This window comes from Plectrocnemia conspersa, unplaced genomic scaffold (genome assembly GCF_051122295.1).
Source record: "Plectrocnemia conspersa isolate PC_06_02 unplaced genomic scaffold, ASM5112229v1 ptg000002l, whole genome shotgun sequence".
Taxonomy (NCBI): domain Eukaryota; kingdom Metazoa; phylum Arthropoda; class Insecta; order Trichoptera; family Polycentropodidae; genus Plectrocnemia; species Plectrocnemia conspersa.
The window spans coordinates 11,878,044-11,897,875 of NW_028277166.1; the positions used below are offsets into that span (position 1 = coordinate 11,878,044).

Sequence of the window (19,832 nt, forward strand, 5' to 3'; positions counted from 1 at the left end):
CCAACATATTTTAATCCGGCCCGCGAGCTGGAAAAAATTTTACGTTATCTCAATTAGCTCTTTAATTGACTCGATAATAATCGCTCATGCTTGCTTTAGCTTTATTTTAATCTATCAAGATTTTGTTGAACGGTATCTAAATAGAAACGTTAAGCACATTGTGAGTTACATCAATAGGCAATTCTCAGGATTTTAGTTGCTGCTTTTTATTAAAATGATCGTTTTTGGTCACAGTAATTAACGCGAGTTTAAAAGTTTGAGACAATGACCCTTTCAAATGTGGTCGTATGTATGTGATCGCTACAGCTCTATAGGTTTTACCAATGGTATAGTCTTTTTTATTTTTAAAAGTCACTATTTCCAATTCTTGGTTTTTTGATCTCACTGATTGTTTTAATGACAATTTCTCTCTCGAATTTTTTTTGGTTCCCCAATACCTTATAAATTTCATACACTTGTGATATTTTCCATCTGTAATGACTGTATAATATACTGAAAACAGAGTATAAAAATCATTTTCAACACTATAAAACTATAAAACAGTAGTATAAGGCATTGATTAATGAAACATAGTGTTTTTAAATTTCTATCGTGTCTAATAGGTTGGAATTAGTGATTTATATTAAATTATAATTATGATCGATTATCGTAGATTATCTTTTCCTAAATTCAGCTAATCGAGCTAGGTCATACATAGTAACATTTATTGATTAAAATGTGTAATATTGCATTTTGATTTTAGTCTGGTGTCTTAATTCTTATTTAGTGGTTGTTGGTTGTGTTGTCCTCGTTGTAGCGAATTTTGCAAACGCCTGTAGATTTTTTAATAATTTTTGTATAAATAATCGAATTTTTAGTTTTGGACTGTTGATTATAAATATGTATCTTAAAGTATAAAAAATGAATCAGTATTTAAAAATAAATTTCGGTATTTTTTTAATATTTTTTTATCGCAATTCTATAGAGAATATATAAGCTTTTTTTATGTTTTTGTACGGCTACGTGTAACGCATATTAAAATTTAGGATTTTATTATTGAAAAGAAAACTGTATAGTTTCACTATTATTTTGCATACATTAATGTAACGATAACAGGCAATTAACCTAACCGATAAATTACTAATAAATATTTTTTTTAGTAATTGACTGATTTTTAGTAAAAAATATTTGAGAATCGGTCGCTAATGCACGCGAGTCGTCGCCCCCTCCCCCGTACCACGAAGGTTTAGAGCCCGCTGCCCCCGTGTTCAGTCTACCGTCACCACTCACTGGATTGCATTGCATTCTCATAGTTCACACACGATCATTACGGTATATCTGAAATAATCGCGTACTAGTATTCACAACAATTCAAGGGCGCGCGTACCTACTGGAAACCGAATTCCGAATTCCGCTTACATCCGAGTTAAACCCGGCCTTAAACTTCGTTCGCGAGTTTAAACTTTCGGTGAGTACATACACACAAATACACAAACGTCGTTATCCCACACGAAACGACAATCGAATCGAATCCTAAAAGTCGTAAACAGCTTATCTCTCTTATCACCTTTTTGTTTATTCGCCAACTTTTCCTATATTATATTATATATACAATATTATAATCCAGTAACAAGTGTTTACGCCCCGCGACCGTAAATATAGATTTCTACGAAATTCGTTACACTCTAACAACAAAACCACCCCAGTATATATAATACATATATACCAGTCACTACATCCCCTTCCTTAATAACTTTAGACCTAATCGTAAATATGCACGTAACACAATAATACAATATATTTCCATACGATTCGTATCGGCTTCATAATCGAAACCCGCACTAAATCAACGTATACAGATAAACGCAATTTAAAGTTTATTTATAAGCTCGTCGATATTATGTGTATATGAAGACATCAAGGGAGAATAGGGGTGTTTCTCCCTGCAACCTTACTAAAATCTCAATTTATGAAAATTTAGCCTTCCCCTCTTTTCTATGGTGTATGAGTTTCACAATAAGAACCCATACAAATGCGCGCAAAGACTATATATTATAGTTCATACATTCGTTCGGTATATTCCCTAGACTTTAACATTTCAACATTTGCATGCCCAAGTCGGATTTTAGAGACGAGTAGGTATCTCCTGACAAAGGTTTATTTGATTCGATTCGACGATGTATGTACATATAGTAATATGCAAGGATCTGTATGCATACGTGTACAGGCTGTGCTAGTATTATTTTAGTAAAATTATTAGTACTAATACTATTCTTAAAAGCTCAATATAATATTGTTTTAATAAATCTATTTATTTTCTACTTCAGTGTCACAAATATAGTGTAGTGATTTTCCACAATTTTTATATATGAAACACCTGTTGTTGCAACCGTGAACATCAAGTGTAAATTGGTATTAAAAGTGTACGTTTATAGTTTGTCATAAAACTTCATATAAGGTGCAGCAGATGAAGCATAAAATTTCATTCAGATTAGTACAAAATGCAATCTCATACATACGCACGACTGAGGCGATGAGGTCATCTCACATGCGTTAACTGCTGACATCCCGTGTGCGAGTAATATGTATTTACATATTTATATGTGCATAACCATCAACCATATATTTGGAACAACTATTTTGACATCAGTTCAGATGTTAGCAGAATATCTAGTATTAACTTATATTAGGAAAACATCGTTGATTTCAAAAATAAGGCATGAACAATCTTGTCCATTTAAAAAATTTCAATTTCTTAGAATGTGCCACATCTAAACTCAATTTGTCTTTATTATTTATGTAGATATGTAACATTAATTAATGGAACAGTCTTTTTTAAATTAATAAAGTTTAATATTTTATCGTTTATAAATACAGATGCGAAATAAACATAAAAAAGATAGATTTTATCGTTTAATAACGTGATCAACAAATTCTCCATAAAGTATGATTAGTTTCATATTATCTGTGGTTGTTATCAAAAAATAAACATACAGAAGTACTTTATGATAAGTAATAGTGTACAATGTTTATTTTGCATTTTATTCAAAAGTCTATAAAGCAGATTTTAAGATGATTATCACTTGAATTTTACTTTTGATGATGTATTTTTTAATTAGGTAAATTACTCTTATGTTGTATATGGTGTCTCGTCAAAACAGCGCCTTGAATAAAAAAAAGTAAAAATACAAAAATATTAATATAAAACTTAAGAAATATAAATAATTTATACGTAAATATCAATAGAACACAGAAATGATAAAAAACAACCGTTCCCAAGTAGTTTAATTTCTAAAAGCACACATTTTAATTTTTTCACGGTTCTTAATATATCGTTGTTAAGTTCTATGGATTTTTTTGTAAACATTATTTTTGTTTTAAATTGTTTATATTTTTGTTTTTATTTTTTTATATTTGCGTTGCGCTGTTTTGACGTGGCACTATTTTGTCGGAACTATTTTATTATATTTTAATTTTTTATTTAATTTTCCGTTGTAACCTGCTAGGTGTAAGCCCAATACGTTACAACGGGGTAAATCTGTACAATCTGAGTAGGTCAATTAGATATAATGAATATCTGCAACTAAATATTAACCACCAGACTGAAAGTCTGGGAATCGGTGACATCTATATTATTAATTTATATTATTATGTGTTACGGACTACGCTAACGCTACGAAAAGTTTATTTTTGACTGAATTGTTAAATAATAAATAATCGAAATAATGACTTGTCTGTTTTATGTCTGAATTTCAGTTTTCTTTAAATTAGTCCATCTAAATCAGATATAATACACGTAGGCCAGATTTTTTCCAATTCGCAAAACATTTGTGTAATTAGCTCCTCTACTGATTTAACGATTTTTCTTTATCCCATTAATGATCATAAAACATTATTCGTTCAATGTCCTCCTTATCTGTGGGAAAATTTAAAGTTGCAAAAAGCCATATCTCGTTGAATTAGTATTGAAATATGTCCCAGTGCCAAAACTTAAGTGAAAATGGCTTGATACCATTGCAGCCCTAAAACTAATATTTAACAGAAGAAGCACAAACATTTTTTCTGTATAAACAACTAATTATACAAGTTATTACAAACGCTTGCTCGTTGTGGAGTAACACTTTAACACTCCAAATCATTAAAAATAATTTATGACACACCTTTTTTTACTTTTCTTAATAAATCATATCGTAGATTATAAATACCATAAATTCAACAAAATTGCCATAAACCTACCAAAAAATACTATACAAATATTATGCAAAATCAAAATAACCCACTAATCTAAAATCGATGACTGCGATAAGACCAAACATAAATTTAAATATAAACATTAAATGCCTAAACACATGTTGCATTAAAGAAATAAATTAAGTTTGTATTATCTCCAGGTCCAGTTTTAGTGAATGTAGTAATTATAAATAGTCTAAAAATAATTCATTTATGTATTTTTGTTTGTTAAAAGTTTTTCCTTAATTCATGTTATGTTGTTTTTAATTTTGTAATAAACATTAAAAAAAAATTAACCATTGCATCATCGTAGTGCGAAATCTATTAATTGTTTGCTAAAAATTAAATTTTCTTAGAATTGCTTGAAGTAAACGATGTAAAACTGTAAAGTTATACTTTTTTTCAACCGCATGAAATGTTGGTGAAAATCTATAGTAGATTATATTTTAATTAGCAAAGAATACATTAAAAAGGAACTTGCCATTTGATCAAACTCAACGTGCTTTTTGCTCATGTTTCTTTAGGGTGATCCAAATGAGACGACATGACTTTTGTTTCGATGTTATAACCATACTTATTCGAACTTTTTAATGTTTCGTGTCCGTTGAAAATTTTTAAATCTAGTAATGCATTTTACAATGTAATAGTTTTTTTTTTGTGCGTACTTATAGGCAACAAACGCACGTTATGGAAATTAAATTTAACTAATCTCTCTATTGTCGCATACGGTCTGCAACGGTCGGCATAACACAAAGCCACGAACTTTTCCACGTGTTATTAAACTTATGACATTTGGTTTATTGTGCTTTCAAAAATTTTCTTCAGTCTTTGCTTTGGACCTGCTTGCTACCTGCTGATGATTGCCTGTGGTTTAGTTGCTGTATCATTCATAAATCTTTAATTTTATCATAGTATCCGTATCATGTACACGACCGCAAAATTTATTTTAATTTGTTTCGTCATTTTCAAAATAAATAATTCGAAATGCACTAACAATATTAATTGACGGTGTATTTTGTCAAAATTGGCGTACGCATCATAGATGAGTTAAACTAAAAACTAATTGTGCACGAAATCCATGTTTTTTTATCACACGTATTGTAAACATATTTGTTGACGTTACATTTCGAATATATATAATAATGATAAAAAATGATGAAATGGTAAACACGTTCTGATGGGACAAGTTTTCAAAATTTATTCATTCCTATTCAAATAGATATACAAAAATAGTATTGTTCGCTCAAAGCACAATACGCGGTGTTGTATGAGTATATTTCATTTTAAGGAGAATACGCGAGATCAAATGTCAGAAATCTGGCGCTGACAAGATAAGAGAATCGCAAACCGTTCCGACAATGTAACATCAGAAATTTACTCCATTTTGCAGATCAGCATCGTCAGATAACATCCGACATCTGGTTTGTTTTCAATCGATCCCTGTACACAGACATTCACGCTCGTGTGCTTATTCCTCACGCGTCTATAAATGGTGTTGGGTTTCCATTGTTTCAACCGTACACGTACGGTTCAGTTTTCCTATTTTGTAGATCACACAGTTTAACAAGCACACAGCGTTTGTGTAATAGTTAATATCACTTTTCCAGTCCTATAAAAGTGAGTTTTGCTAACATCTTGACATGTCTTGCACACATAATCATGACTAACGACTGGAGGCTGCGACTTATTCTTATCAGGCAAACGCAAGCTGGGCTAAAAGAGCCTCATAATAAAGAAGCAAATATGACTTTACATGGATAAAAGTCTAAAAGTGTATTTTATTTTTAGAGTTTTTATTTATCGCTCATTCGCACTGCTTCGAAGCTCTTGAACGACTACCGAGATTATTGTGGTGGCACTCGAAGTTCTATTGACACGAGACTCTTAGAGATAAGGGCGCATCAAAAATAATCGATCGGGTCTAATCCGGCAAACGAGACATTTTCTGAAGATGCAACTTCAACCGTAAAATTTCGCAAAAATACAGATATTATGTCAATCGCGAAATAAATGTTAATAGAATATTTTCTGGTATTAACTTTCTGAATATGATTTCTCATATCATATACAAAATTTGATTGTCTTTTAAAGATATGTTACTTTATAACATTTATATTGACAACAAGCCCATAATATAATCTATATTTGTTGTTATTGGTAAAAAGTTAAAAATCATTGTAAGAGCTAATCCAAAAACAGCCTTTAAAATATGATACTTTTGACGTACGAATTAATTTATTTAAATAATCACTGCGTTATTTTAAAAATATTTTATTTACATCCTCTAAAATTTATATATTAAAACTAAATAAATAACAGTATATATAAGAGTATATTTTGGCAGTGATATTCTTGCTATGCTCACAAATTGCTTACATCACTTGCTGAAAACGCATGACCATGGCAGGAGTATCACTGCCGAAATATCGAACAGTTTTTTCCTATAGCGGTGAATCCCGAAATATATATATATATATATATATATATATATATATATATATATATATATATATATATATATATATATATATATATATATATTTATATATATATATATATATATATATATATATATAAATATATATATATATATATATATATATATATATATATATATATATATATTTATATTTAAACAACCTGTTTTAAACGTTACTCCTTTGACACTCACAATGGCAATAATTGCTTAATTAAGAGTCTTGCCACGTGTCCCGGTTTGAATTTCCTGTTCAGGCCACATGGTAGCTTTGTTTCAAGTAGAACGAAAAAATCAGGTATGAATGTTCGTTTTTGTATTTTACTTAAAAATAAATTCCAATAAATAGCCATTTGCATAGCTACTATGAACATAATATCATAAAAAATTGCTTTTTACATTATGGTAAAAAATAATAATATTAGCATAAAATGTACAAATTTGCAATTATTATTCGACGTATCGTAGCTCTTTAATATTACATGCTTAAAAGCATTTATTTTGTGGCAGTCAACGACAGATACGATGTGGTGGAACAAAATTAATGAATACTTATTTACGTCTGAGAAAAAATACCTTGTTCTATATGTATTTTAACTATTTAATAAAACGTATGATATAAATTAACTAATCGATTATTTAATGAAAAAAATATATTACCTATTTATTGCATTGACCTACTCATAATATTTATATTATTTTTAATAAAGTAAATCTTAGAGGATGTAAATCAATTACATATCTTTAAAATAATGCACTGATTATTTGATTAAATTAATTCGTACGTCAAATATAAATATTTTAACAGCTGTTTTTGGATTTGCTTTTACAATTATTTTTAACTCTTTTCCATTAACAACAAATATATTTTATATTATGGGTTTATTGTCAATATAAATATTATAAAGTAACATATCTTTAAGAGACAATCAAACAGTTTTTCAAACTTTTGTATGTGATATGACAAATCATATTCAGAAAGTAAATACCAGAAAATATTCCATTAACATTTTGTTTTGCTATTGACTTAATATAGGTAGATCATCTAGCAGTTGGTCAGCGTGAATCATTGATCCAGCCCAAATCATTGGTCTCGCGTCACCCAAACTGGGTGGCACGAGAAGCTTAACCTTTAATACTTCATTGTATAAATATTCCTAATATTTAAAAAAACGATAATTTAATACTAGTTACAAAACATATACTACTGCTGATACAAAGTAGTGTAATTTATTACACAATAAATCGTCAGCATGTTCAGCTGGTTTTAAGCTTCTTTCAATTATAAATAGTCACACATTTTTACTAGAAATTTGAACGATACACGCCCGAATTCCTAGTTCTTTCGATGAATTAATACGTGCTACTATTAATAGTAAGCGAAAGATCAATAAAAATAATTATTTTTTGGTTACATTGGGGGATGTCGGAACAACACCGCACCACACGCAACGCAACAGCCCAAACACTAATTGAATAATTCATGATCGTGCGGGCCCCTATGGATTCGCCATTTGTGCCACCGCCAAGCAAGGGAACGTCTATGTACTATAACCAATCTTCTTCTAGTATATACATAATATCCCACTATCGTATTTTAATTTAACACTTTACTTGCGGCCGGCGGGATCGTGCTAATGCGATTAATTATGGCCCGTATGAAATACGCCCGGCACAGCAGCAAGTGTGCACTGATTTGCTTTTTATAACACCCACAAGTAGTATAACATAAATGTAACATACATATAATGTATGTACATACATGTATATGTGGCTAGGTAATCTGATTTCATATATAATTTGTCATCTGGCTAATCTAGACGTAATCTGGTGATTTTAGGGCTATCAAGAAAGTGAAATATGATTAGCTAGTTGAAATATGAAATTCTTCTAAAAAATTAATTTGCATAAAAATCATTTCGCTTTTGTATTTTTTAATAATAATATATTTAACTAACATCAAACTAGTTTAAAACATATTGTAAAGTATATATTTAGGTGTTTAGAAATATAATTTATACATAATACATAAATAAATTTAAAATTGTAATGCAAAAGTGTTTTTTGCGCCTTGGTTTATTTTTACAAGAATCGGCAAAAAATAATTTAATTGCTCAAACAAGGATCGACTTTTTATCTATTATTTTAAGCGACGGGTCAAATTTAGGTATAAGTTTATTTATAAATATTTTTAATAATGCTATAAAATAGTTTTCATGTTCTCAAAATGTTTAATGTGATATTGAAGATTTTTATTTTAAGGTCAGTGTATATCAGTTAAAAACTTTAAAGCATATTGTGTTATTACAAGATATTTTCTGTATTGAAAGCAATTAAGAATTGCTTATAGAAATTTATTTTATTTTTTTAAATTTTTAATTATTGTAAAAAATTGTGAATTTAAGTAAATGATATCCAATAGCAAAAATATAACTAGTTAAAAAATATTAGTCTTGCATTTTAGCCCTGACTTTTATATGCTTATAAAATTTATTTTATAAAATAAATATACAGGCTAATAAAAAAGTTATATTTTTCCGCCCGCCCTCCAGGGGGGGCGCTGTGGTAGTGTAAGCCAGAAATAAGTGAGGCGTACATGTTCCAGCAATAATACAACTGTGTGTCGTTGTGACGACTGTTATTGACCTTTATTTATTTTAATTGCTCCATATTTATACTAAATATTTAATACGATACACGTGTACTAATGATACTTAATTATTTATGAGAAATACATGTACATAATTAATTACATACAATTAAATTAATTTGTAACATGTGTACAAAAATAAATTCGTTGTTGCTATGAGAATTTATTTTTAATAAAAGTAATGTACAATTTACCTGTTGGTTATAACAATATTATTATAGCGATGCCCAATTATTAAATAGAATAGTATAATATGAAAGTTAAGCTGCTCAAAACCAATAGTGGAAATATTATCATTTAGGCAAAAAAAATTAAACTTCTAGCCCTGACTTTTATATACTTTAATAAATTTTTACCTAAAATTAATATACAGGATAATACTTAAATTATATATTAATTTATTATTACCAATCATTGCATCAAATAGTTAAATGTGAAAGTTGAGCTTCTGAAGCGAATAGCAAAAATATTACTGGTTGGGAAAAAATGTTTAAATTTGCATTTCTGCCCAAACTTGAAAATAATTTCAATTAGTAAATAAAATTGTCTATTTTAAGAGCTTTTGAAAGCCGATAGTAGAAATATTACTATACAATATTTGCTTTAACAAGTAAGTTCAAGAGGTATCCATTTCATAATTCAGAAATATATGGCAAGTTTGAGTTTATGCCCCTATGATTAAGCATACAATAAAGCATACAATACATATACAAATATACTTTTCATTACTCTGATTGATTGATAAATATAAAAATATAGTAATCTTTTTAATTTCTATAAATTTGTTCAAAATATAAACAGCAGTAATGATAAGTAATTCTAATATTAGGGTAATAATCCCAAATTTATGAATAATGATGAAATGGGTAGCTCTCGAACTGACTGTGTTAACGCAAATATGGTGTAGATGGGCAAAAGATGCTTAGTTATTTTCATTTTAACCCTGACTCTTTTTTCACACGGTGGATACGTTCCACATAAAACTGTGTAAAAAAAGTAATAGAATACATAGAAAAATCGAAGATTGGTTCCCTAAATTTAAAAAACCGTGTTATTTGAAAAAATAATAATGTAGTATAGAAAATCGTGTAATAAAAACCGAATAAATAAATTCTAAAAATAATTTTATTAAAATATTGTATCTACATACGTACCTTTTTTGTTTAAGGAAAAATAATACAATAATTGAAGTTTTTCCATCTTTTCTAATATATTGTAATATTTCGACTATATGATGACTTTTTGGAACTAATTTTTGATCCATAATTACTGATTTATGGATAGAATCTTCATTATTTTTAATTTTGCAATGCGATGCTTTTTATTTAAACACCGGAACCCAATAACGCACAAAATTAAAAATATGAAATAGAATTGTTTCTGGGAATCGTGTTAGAACAAATAATTCATGTAAAAATATGTATTCATTATTTTTTTGGACTGTGTTATTTCAAAATCGTGTGAAAAAAGAGTTGAGTGTACTTTTAATAATTTCTTACTCTAAATACAAAAATATACTAATAATAAAGTGCATCTATAAATGTAGTTGTTATGACTATTTTTTTTATTAAAATAGTTAATTATGAATTACAACCATTAAAGGCCGTTAGCAGAAATATTACTAGGTAGACAAAAAATGTTTATTTTTTTATTTTAACCCTGAAATATGAATACTAGTAATCATGAAGCTATGTCCAATTAAATAAAATAGATTTATATGAAGTTCATTTTTTTGAAAGCCGATAGTAAAAATATTACTAATTGGACAAAAATTGTGCAGTAGCTATATTTTAGTACTGATTAATAAATACTTTTTATTAGTTTAAAACAGATTCACGTGCCATTAGGTAAATGCGTTTTTTATTACAGCGATGAGAAATTATTAAAATAATAGTTTAATGTAAAACTACGTGTTTAAAACGTGCAGTGTATGTTTAAATTTTTTTAACATCTATTTCTCCGACGCGTATATGAGCACTGATTTTACCAGCATTTTTTTCAGTTCACATTTGATTAGTTTGACTTGGAGTATAGACTAAAATTAATATGAAAGACACTTATGCTTTCGAATGGCTTAAACGTTTTTAAATAGCATCGAAAATATATCGATCGAATCAGGCGCATATTACTATCTCAAACTTCAGATTCTGTCGCAAAATCTATAGCAGTATTTTTTATTACACAAATTTATAAATCAAATTGCCACGAATTATTAAATCCATTGATCATGCAAAATTTTAAGCATTTTTTCTAAGACTTTATTTACATGTATATCGAAGCTTATCCAGAATATTTTCTTAATTGTATATATAATATAACGCCCGCAAACCCTGGCTTAGTATTGTTGAAGCACAGCGCTACCGTTCAGACGTTTCTCGGTTAATTGCTGAGGCCCTTGTCTCTGGGTCATTAAGACCCCCGACTGATGTGGCTGACCTAAGATACATGACTAATTGTCGCCAATTCACGCTTCCAACTAATGAACCTAACGCTTTCGCCGAGAGCATACAAGTGGACGCAACACACACGTACGGTGGGAGGTTTGAGCAGTTTTTTAATTCGATCAAGTCCCGTCTGGGGAAAAAATCGGGTATAATATATTCTACTAGAGTTTCTCGCAATTAGAGTAATGAGTTGACCCTTGAGTTTATATAGCGGCTCGTTATTAAAGTCCTTTGTTGATGAACGCGTATAAATAACGGTGTGTTTAAATATTTTTTAAACGTACAAAAATCTGCTAATTATCGCCATTCTGTATTTTTCACTAATTACCAGTTATGACATTATTAATTGACTATGTCATTAACATAAATAAAACAGATTTGCATCGTACCCTTTAAAAATAAGTATTTTAATTAAAACATTTTAATGAACCGTTTTTAATTAATAAATATTATTTTACATGTATATAAATCTTTAGAGACATATTATATATTTATTTTTGTGTGGGCTTGGATAGTTTGTTATAATTTAAAGGTCACTCTTACGACCATTCAAAAAAATCTCGACTGTGGAGTGGGGCCACAACATTATATACATACAACAATGAAAGAGAGATCTCATGACCAAACAATTGCGTTAATAATTGAAAAAATTTCACGGACCACCTAATAGCACATCCGTCTTTAGACGCTAATCAGCCATAAGTACAGTAAAAATTACTGCGCACATTACTCTTGTTATTCGACTCCATGGTTACCGATTGCCGGAGAGGAAATACACCTCAGGGGTGTGTCCAAAAAACGATGCAATTTTCTCGCAAACATCCTTATCTGTGATTTGCCAGAGATCTCTCCATCATAAAATATGTGACACTTGGGACACTTGGGAGACATCAGAGGATCGACAGCACATCACGGCAAATCCCAGTTGCTCCTTCGATATCATAGTCGACAATAATATATAACTCGACACCCCAGCAAAGACTCTTCAGCTTCTAAAAGCCGCGTTTATGATACAATTTCAAAGACCTGTCATTTCAACTCCACAGCCTGATAGCTTCTCCTGCGTGTATTTGGCTGTAAAGTCATGCACCTTCGTCCTCGAAACAAATTAAACTATATTTACTAAGCATATTTTTATGCTATATCTAATTATTTTTAGAATATATATAAATAAATAGAGCATTTAAAATGAATGTTTAATAAAACTTAATTGGGTTCTCTCTTCTTTTAAATATGCGATCAGTTTTTTTATGATGTCTTTTTTAGATAATCTGATAAAATTTCTTAGCGAATTAACAATTTTGCCTCAATAAAATACTATAAAATTGTTTTAAAGTTAAATAATATACATTGTTATATGTATTGTAATTCATTCAGTGCTGATTTTTATACCCTATATTTAGATTGTACATACGTACATTGTTATTTTTTTTTAACCAACACAAATATTTTATGAAAAATACATCTATACATTAGTCATATCTTAATAACAATTTTATCAAATATAACTAACCGTAAATGTCTGTCTTTTAACTAAATTCATGCATTAATGTCATTCTCTTCTGGCACTTAATGTGTTATATTTACCATATGGCCATCGTAAAAATTAATGGCTAATATGTTTTCTTTCATCAATAAAATTTGTTTCAAAAATATTATTTTTTTAATTGCAATTATTAAAAATAATACGATCTCAGCAAATAAATTCTAAATAATTTCAATAGTAATTTATGTATTATATATATATATATATATATATGTATATATATATATATGTAATTGATGACTATAGTTAGTGGATTATTATGACAATATACTTTATATTTATCCATTAAATAATATAAATAATTAATAATTACTAGTCTGAAAAAATCAGTGTATGATATTTATATAATATTAATTATAATAAAAACTTATATGAATTGTTTTTAAAATAAAAGCTGTTTGTTTACAACTTTATAATAAATAAGTTATTTATAATAGTTATGAGGAATCAATTCTTTAAAATAGTGTAGTGCTTAGATTTTTATATTAGAATTGAAATAGTGTCTTAAAAAAAATGGTAACATTATTATGAAAAATTCGAATGAAATATTTTAAATCAATATTGATAAAAATGCGCTCTGTTTTATCTACATGTGAATAGTTTCATCTCTCATCAACAGGTGTCTCTAAATATATTTTCTTGTACTTTTTTTAAAAATATTTACAAATACAAACAAAATTTAATAAACGCATGTTTTTTTTTGAGCTTTTACTTACTTAGTTGCTGTTCCACATACGAACCGTGTTGTCTGAACGTAACGCAAACATAATCCTTACTTTGGGATATAAAACGACAACATCAGAACTGAAGAGAAGTCTCCGGCCCATATCCGGCTTTATATGTGCTTTCTCATTCTTGACTGATCTTTCAGCCCGCTTGAAAGGTTTTCACGGTTGACATTTGCTTTAGGATTTTTCAGCGCTATTCAGTGCCATGCCTACGCTTCAAATGACACTTTGCCTTCAATTTATATTTATTATTTTCGCGCATCCATACATCTCAACACATAAAAAAGGTTCGATGGAAAACTTAACGAATCGAAAGAACTAGCTCCGAATAGGCTTAAGGAGAAAATTACCAACGAAAAAATAAATCACGGACTTGTGATTTATTACGCTTGTTATATTATATACACACTTATATTGTAACAGCATTTAAAAAAAAATACGTATAATGATTAAAAATCACAATGAAAAGCTCAGTTAAAAATGTATAATTTTGCGGTATTAAGAACACACTTTCGTGTTTTAAGGCCGAATGGGTGCAACTTTTCAACCAAAATAGACCACGTGTATATTGAAATGTAGATGCCGTTATCAGGTAGTGAAATCGAAATATCAGGTCTTGAAAGTCGAGAGTTTTCGCTGGAGTGTCGAGTTAAATTATTGTCAACTGTGATCTAACGTAATGTGTTCTTGTAATAATACTAGATTTAGCGTTTCTCTTGGTGCGTCACATTTTTATATTGCCGTTTCAAGACAACTCTGACGAATCATAGATGAGGATGTTGGCGGGTCAATTGCATCGCTTTTTGAATACACTCACGAAATGAGTTTATGCCATAAAAGTCAAATGGTCCGATGGCCATTTAGGTGATCATTAAAAAATGTGTAAACGGACAATAGTCTTTCGCGCAAAGTATAACGCATTGTCTATCGCGCATTATTTACAAACAAGAAATAGTTTTTTCGATACTTATGGCTACTTATAAGTTATTAACGTCTCAAGACGAATGTGTTAATATGTGGTTCGTGAAATATTAACAATTATTAACGCAATTGTTTTGTCCCGAGATCTCTCTTCTATCATTAGGTCTTACTTTCAGGTCAAAATGGTCGTTAGAATGCTTTCTAAATTAATTAAACAGGTGGGTAAAACCCTCACAATACTATTAAATCAATATTAAACTATAATTTAATTTTCCAGATATTTCATAATAATTTAATTTTTTTTATTAAAAAACAGAATCCATACCAATTTCTAAACTTGGAAGTGCAAAATTACGAAACGTAGAGCAAAGGTCGCACTTTTAAATACGAAGCTGAGAAAATGAGAAAAAGTCAATATAATATAGAAGTCAGTATATACTTTTTTTATATGTTATAGTATTTTTACAAAAAATAAAATATACTTTAGCTATTTTATATGGAGATTGATATGTTTTTTCTATAGAACTTTAAATTGCTAATGGTTCGCCTCTGGATTATTATAGTTACATGACCTTGGAACTATCCTTTAGCATTTTCAATTTTTTCTTGAGCTTAAAAGAAACATAAGATATAAGCGTGTAAAAAATGGTTCAATTTTTTCCATCTTGTATATTATAAATTATAGAACCCTTATCAAGAGCGCTACGGCGTTTATTATATAAATATTTTTTGCGTGATATTAAATTTTCGCTGGAAGAAAAATAGTATTTTCTCGACATTTCGCATCTATCGACATATCATTTTTGGCAGTATGACATAATTAAAGTTTGTGTACCGTCATGGTTCACATTGTTTTATCCCTTGTTCTTTTTTTTGGGACCACCGTCATTATTTTCTCAGACGGGTGACAGCGCGAATATTTTGTCATATTACGTCGGAAAAAATGTCTGCTGCCCGACGTAATCCAAAATAAAAAAGCTTTTAAGTCTCTAAAGGAGAATGTTTCTTCGGCGCTAGCGCCCTTAGTCCTTCGTGATTGATCACGAGACTTAGTGGAAATGAAACGTATTTTTGTACAAATTTTTAATGCTTACCATTTGTCTTTGAGAATTAACCGCCCAATGATTTCCTGGAAAACTACTCGTTTAACCTCGAGCGCCATTTATTTTTAAAAGATTCATGGTTGTAAACCAAGCACTGGATACAATTAAGTATTTTTACTCACAATTTCACAGTCAAGATTATTGTAAAAAATTGATATCGAATTCTTTAGTATAGTAGAAATCCATATAATACATATAATACAAGTTTGTTTCGTCCAATTAAAATAAAACTAAATTTCTATTCTAAGAAATGATACAAATGTTTTTAATCTAGTAAAAATTGCTATTAATGTTTTAAAGTAACTATTAGAACTATAACTTAGAACTTTAGTAGATAAATTACTGATCGATAAACTTTTCATACTAAGTATGATTTGGTAGAAAAATTAATTAAATCGTACTTCACTAAAATCCCAAAAATAAAAATAAAAATAATTATAGAATCACTGTTGAAGCGTGTAGTAACTAAGATGGAAAAAAATGAATAAACGTTGCTTAGAGCTATTTTCAAAGTCATGCCACACTTATACCTAATTGTATTTATTCATATATACACAAATACATATTAGTACTTTAATAATCAGTTTTTAAATGATTAATAGATTAAGAAATTCATTTATTTAATGTAAATATTCTATTGAAACATAACAGGTGTGTATATCGACACAATCAATAATCAAAGTATAAATCAGTAACACATCGGCTTGAATTTATTTTATCTTAATACCCATGATATAGCTCGATTTTATTTTAATTATTTATCACAATTCTGATTTAAAAATTACCTAAAAACATAATCTGCGATGATCTTACGATTTACGAAAAATATTTACGATTTTCTAACTACTCTAATCGGCCTTATATTTACTTTGATAATTTAAAATCTTTAATTATAATACCTATATAATCGCTCTGCGTGGGAATTGGCAGGTTTCAAAAATATATGGGGGCTTAATAAAATATCGGCAAACTGAAATCTCATTTGTCAATTATCCAAGGAGGTTTTTTTATATTTATCTTTTTATAATATTAATATAATGTTGCAACAGCTGTTATTGACAATTTTTTCTACGATTCGGATATAAATACGGATCTCATAAATTCCTTTCCATCTCGATGCTTTGTAATCAATCAAAGTAGATCGATCCGTTCTAGTGTTTCGATAACAAATCATCATTCAATTGACGGTTTTTCTCATCTACGATCATCCAGTTCTTTGTTCATAAATAATATAAATGTTTTTATTAATATACTGTATTATTATAATCATATTTTATATATAACATATATTTGTTTAATTTGATTTTATTTTTGAATTCTAGGACAAATCAAAAATTGTTAATGAAAAATTTTATTTTTTGACAAATTAAAAAAATTTAAATCAGACATACCTTTTCATGCATATCTTAAAAAAAAGAATAGACTACAACTACCATTTATTTATTAAAAAAAAACATGAATTTAAATTTCTTATAAGCACCAAATTTTTTGAGCACATATTGCTTTAAATGTTAAAAAACACTAATAACAAAATTGTTAAAATGAAAATTGTTAAAAACCATTAGCATCCATTAGTTATAGTAGAAGGTTTGTAAAGATAATTATCGTATTAAAATAAAAATAAATATATATTTAAAAATAAATGTAGCTATTGTAAAAAATATTTTTTTTAACACATTTAATATAAAGCGTAAATAAGTTATTTTATGAAAACAATGATAGTGATAAAGAGTGCCCTTTGGTATAACGATAAATTTATTTTTATTTTTATCTTCGACCCAAGAACTAAAGAATTGAAAAAATATTGAATAATAGGTCTGCTGCTACTGCTAGGTGGTAAATTTGCATCCAAGCTGGTGTAAGGGAAGAAATTAAACGACTGTGTAGGGACACTTATTACCTCTATATATTTTACTAGACCTATAAAATGCTAGGTCACAACGACACCGTTGACATAAGGAAAGATATTGCAGATCCACACACAAACGCGCGAAATTACTCCCAAAGTAAATTTACATGTAGCGTACACGTGCATATGCACGGGCCTAAGTACAAATGTGTGAGTATCAGTGGTGTCGGGAAAATGTACTCTGTTCGGAGATTCGTGGCGCGTTATATGGAATATTTCTTTTACAAATAAATATGTTATTTATAATGTGTATAAAACAATACATTATCATTTTCAAACTTACATATTTATATTTATTGGTCCCTTATTAAATTAAATATTTGGAAAACCACCACGACACATATACTATTAGCTTCGTTGGTGCATATGTTTTGTCACTTATTATTTATTAAATCACTATGTCGAACACTTGATTGTCGAAAATATTTAATTTCTATTCACACATAATAATGCGTGTAGAAATGGTACGCCTTTATGCTGTGACAGCAAATAAACAAGCTTCTAAGCAATTTATTTTCTGCCGTCCAATTAATTCATGCGGCACCCATCTATTTACATTATGTATGAATTGCATATACAGTTGTAGTTGGAATAATAATATTAAAATAGTTTAAAATATATCTGCTTCCAAGCGAAGTGGATTTTATAAAATATAAATGTACGACATACGTATAATGTAAAACATACCCTATTTCAAAACTGCAATGCTAAAACTATGTAGTGAGAAATTTAGCAAAATGCTATCGATTTGCTTAATAATACTTTATATTCAACTGCCCTATTTTAACCACCCTCATTCTATATAATTAGAGCATTTAGCCCTATCCCCTCTTTGAATTGCTAGTACTGCACGTACACTTTCGCACCCCACTCAGCGTGGGTTGTATTCATGCACTCCCTCCATCCACAAACACACCCATTCCCGTCGAACAAACTATACAACATGTCTGAATGAGTCGGCGTCGTTTGCAGGCGTCCCCTCTGCGTCGCGGCACCCCGCGCAGCCCCGCCGCCACCCCCTGGTCGCCGGAAGACCTGCGCCATGGAAGCCAGTATCCTCGCAGCCATGGACAAGGACGCACTCAAGAAGCAGATCGAGAACATGAAGTACCAGGCGTCCATGGAGCGCTGGCCCCTCTCCAAGTCCATAGCGGCGTAAGTACATGCACATAGCTCTTTCGGGAAAAACAAACGCGTCGCGCGGTTCTCGCGGACGTCACCCGCTGTCGCGTCGCACGCATGCCGTTTGACGTGTCCCGATCGATCTCACCGCCTTTTCTTCTTTGTCGTTGAGGTTATGTTGCGGGGCCGCGCCGATGTAGGCTCGTTTCTTGGCACGTATCGACGGTGACATATCTCCATAATGGTTAATGTATTGTATATGATTGTATGCTGTAATTCTAGTGTGGTACCTATAAGTCGTACCAATTACACTACTGAAATTATGCAGCAATACCGGATACTTTAATAGGGCGTATTCGTTGTATTGGAGTTAATTTTTTATTCATTTCTAAATTATAATATACTATAACTCTCTTTACTTTAGAGTAAAAAGATGACGTACGCCTAAGCATTTTATTTTATTGTTTTAAGTTCTTATAGAGCAGTGTTTTTAAATGGGCATTAAAAATCTAAGTATGCCAAACGTTCACTGTACATCAAAATGTTTGCCACAAAGTATGATTTAAATGTAAAAATACGGCTCTATTTCATTTTTGTAAATTCTATTTTTTTTTCCGTAAAATTTAACATTTTTATTTTAGATAAACTTTTATGTTTAGAATATTTAAAAGCTTGGTTTTTTTATAATAAATAATGTAATTGCAATGATTTTTTGACACCTCTT

General features: G+C 29.5%; 1 protein-coding gene across 1 annotated transcript in view; it reads left to right on the top strand.

Moving 5' to 3' along the window:
• Positions 1 to 1,219: 1,219 nt before the first annotated feature.
• Positions 1,220 to 19,832, top strand: part of Ggamma30A (guanine nucleotide-binding protein subunit gamma-e) — a 128,124-nt gene continuing 109,511 nt past the window's right edge. The window contains exons 1-2 of the mRNA XM_088181528.1: positions 1,220 to 1,447; positions 18,959 to 19,141. Coding sequence (XP_088037654.1) covers positions 19,029 to 19,141 — 113 coding nt within the window. The 5' untranslated portion in view covers positions 1,220 to 1,447; positions 18,959 to 19,028. The remainder of the gene's footprint in view (positions 1,448 to 18,958; positions 19,142 to 19,832) is intronic.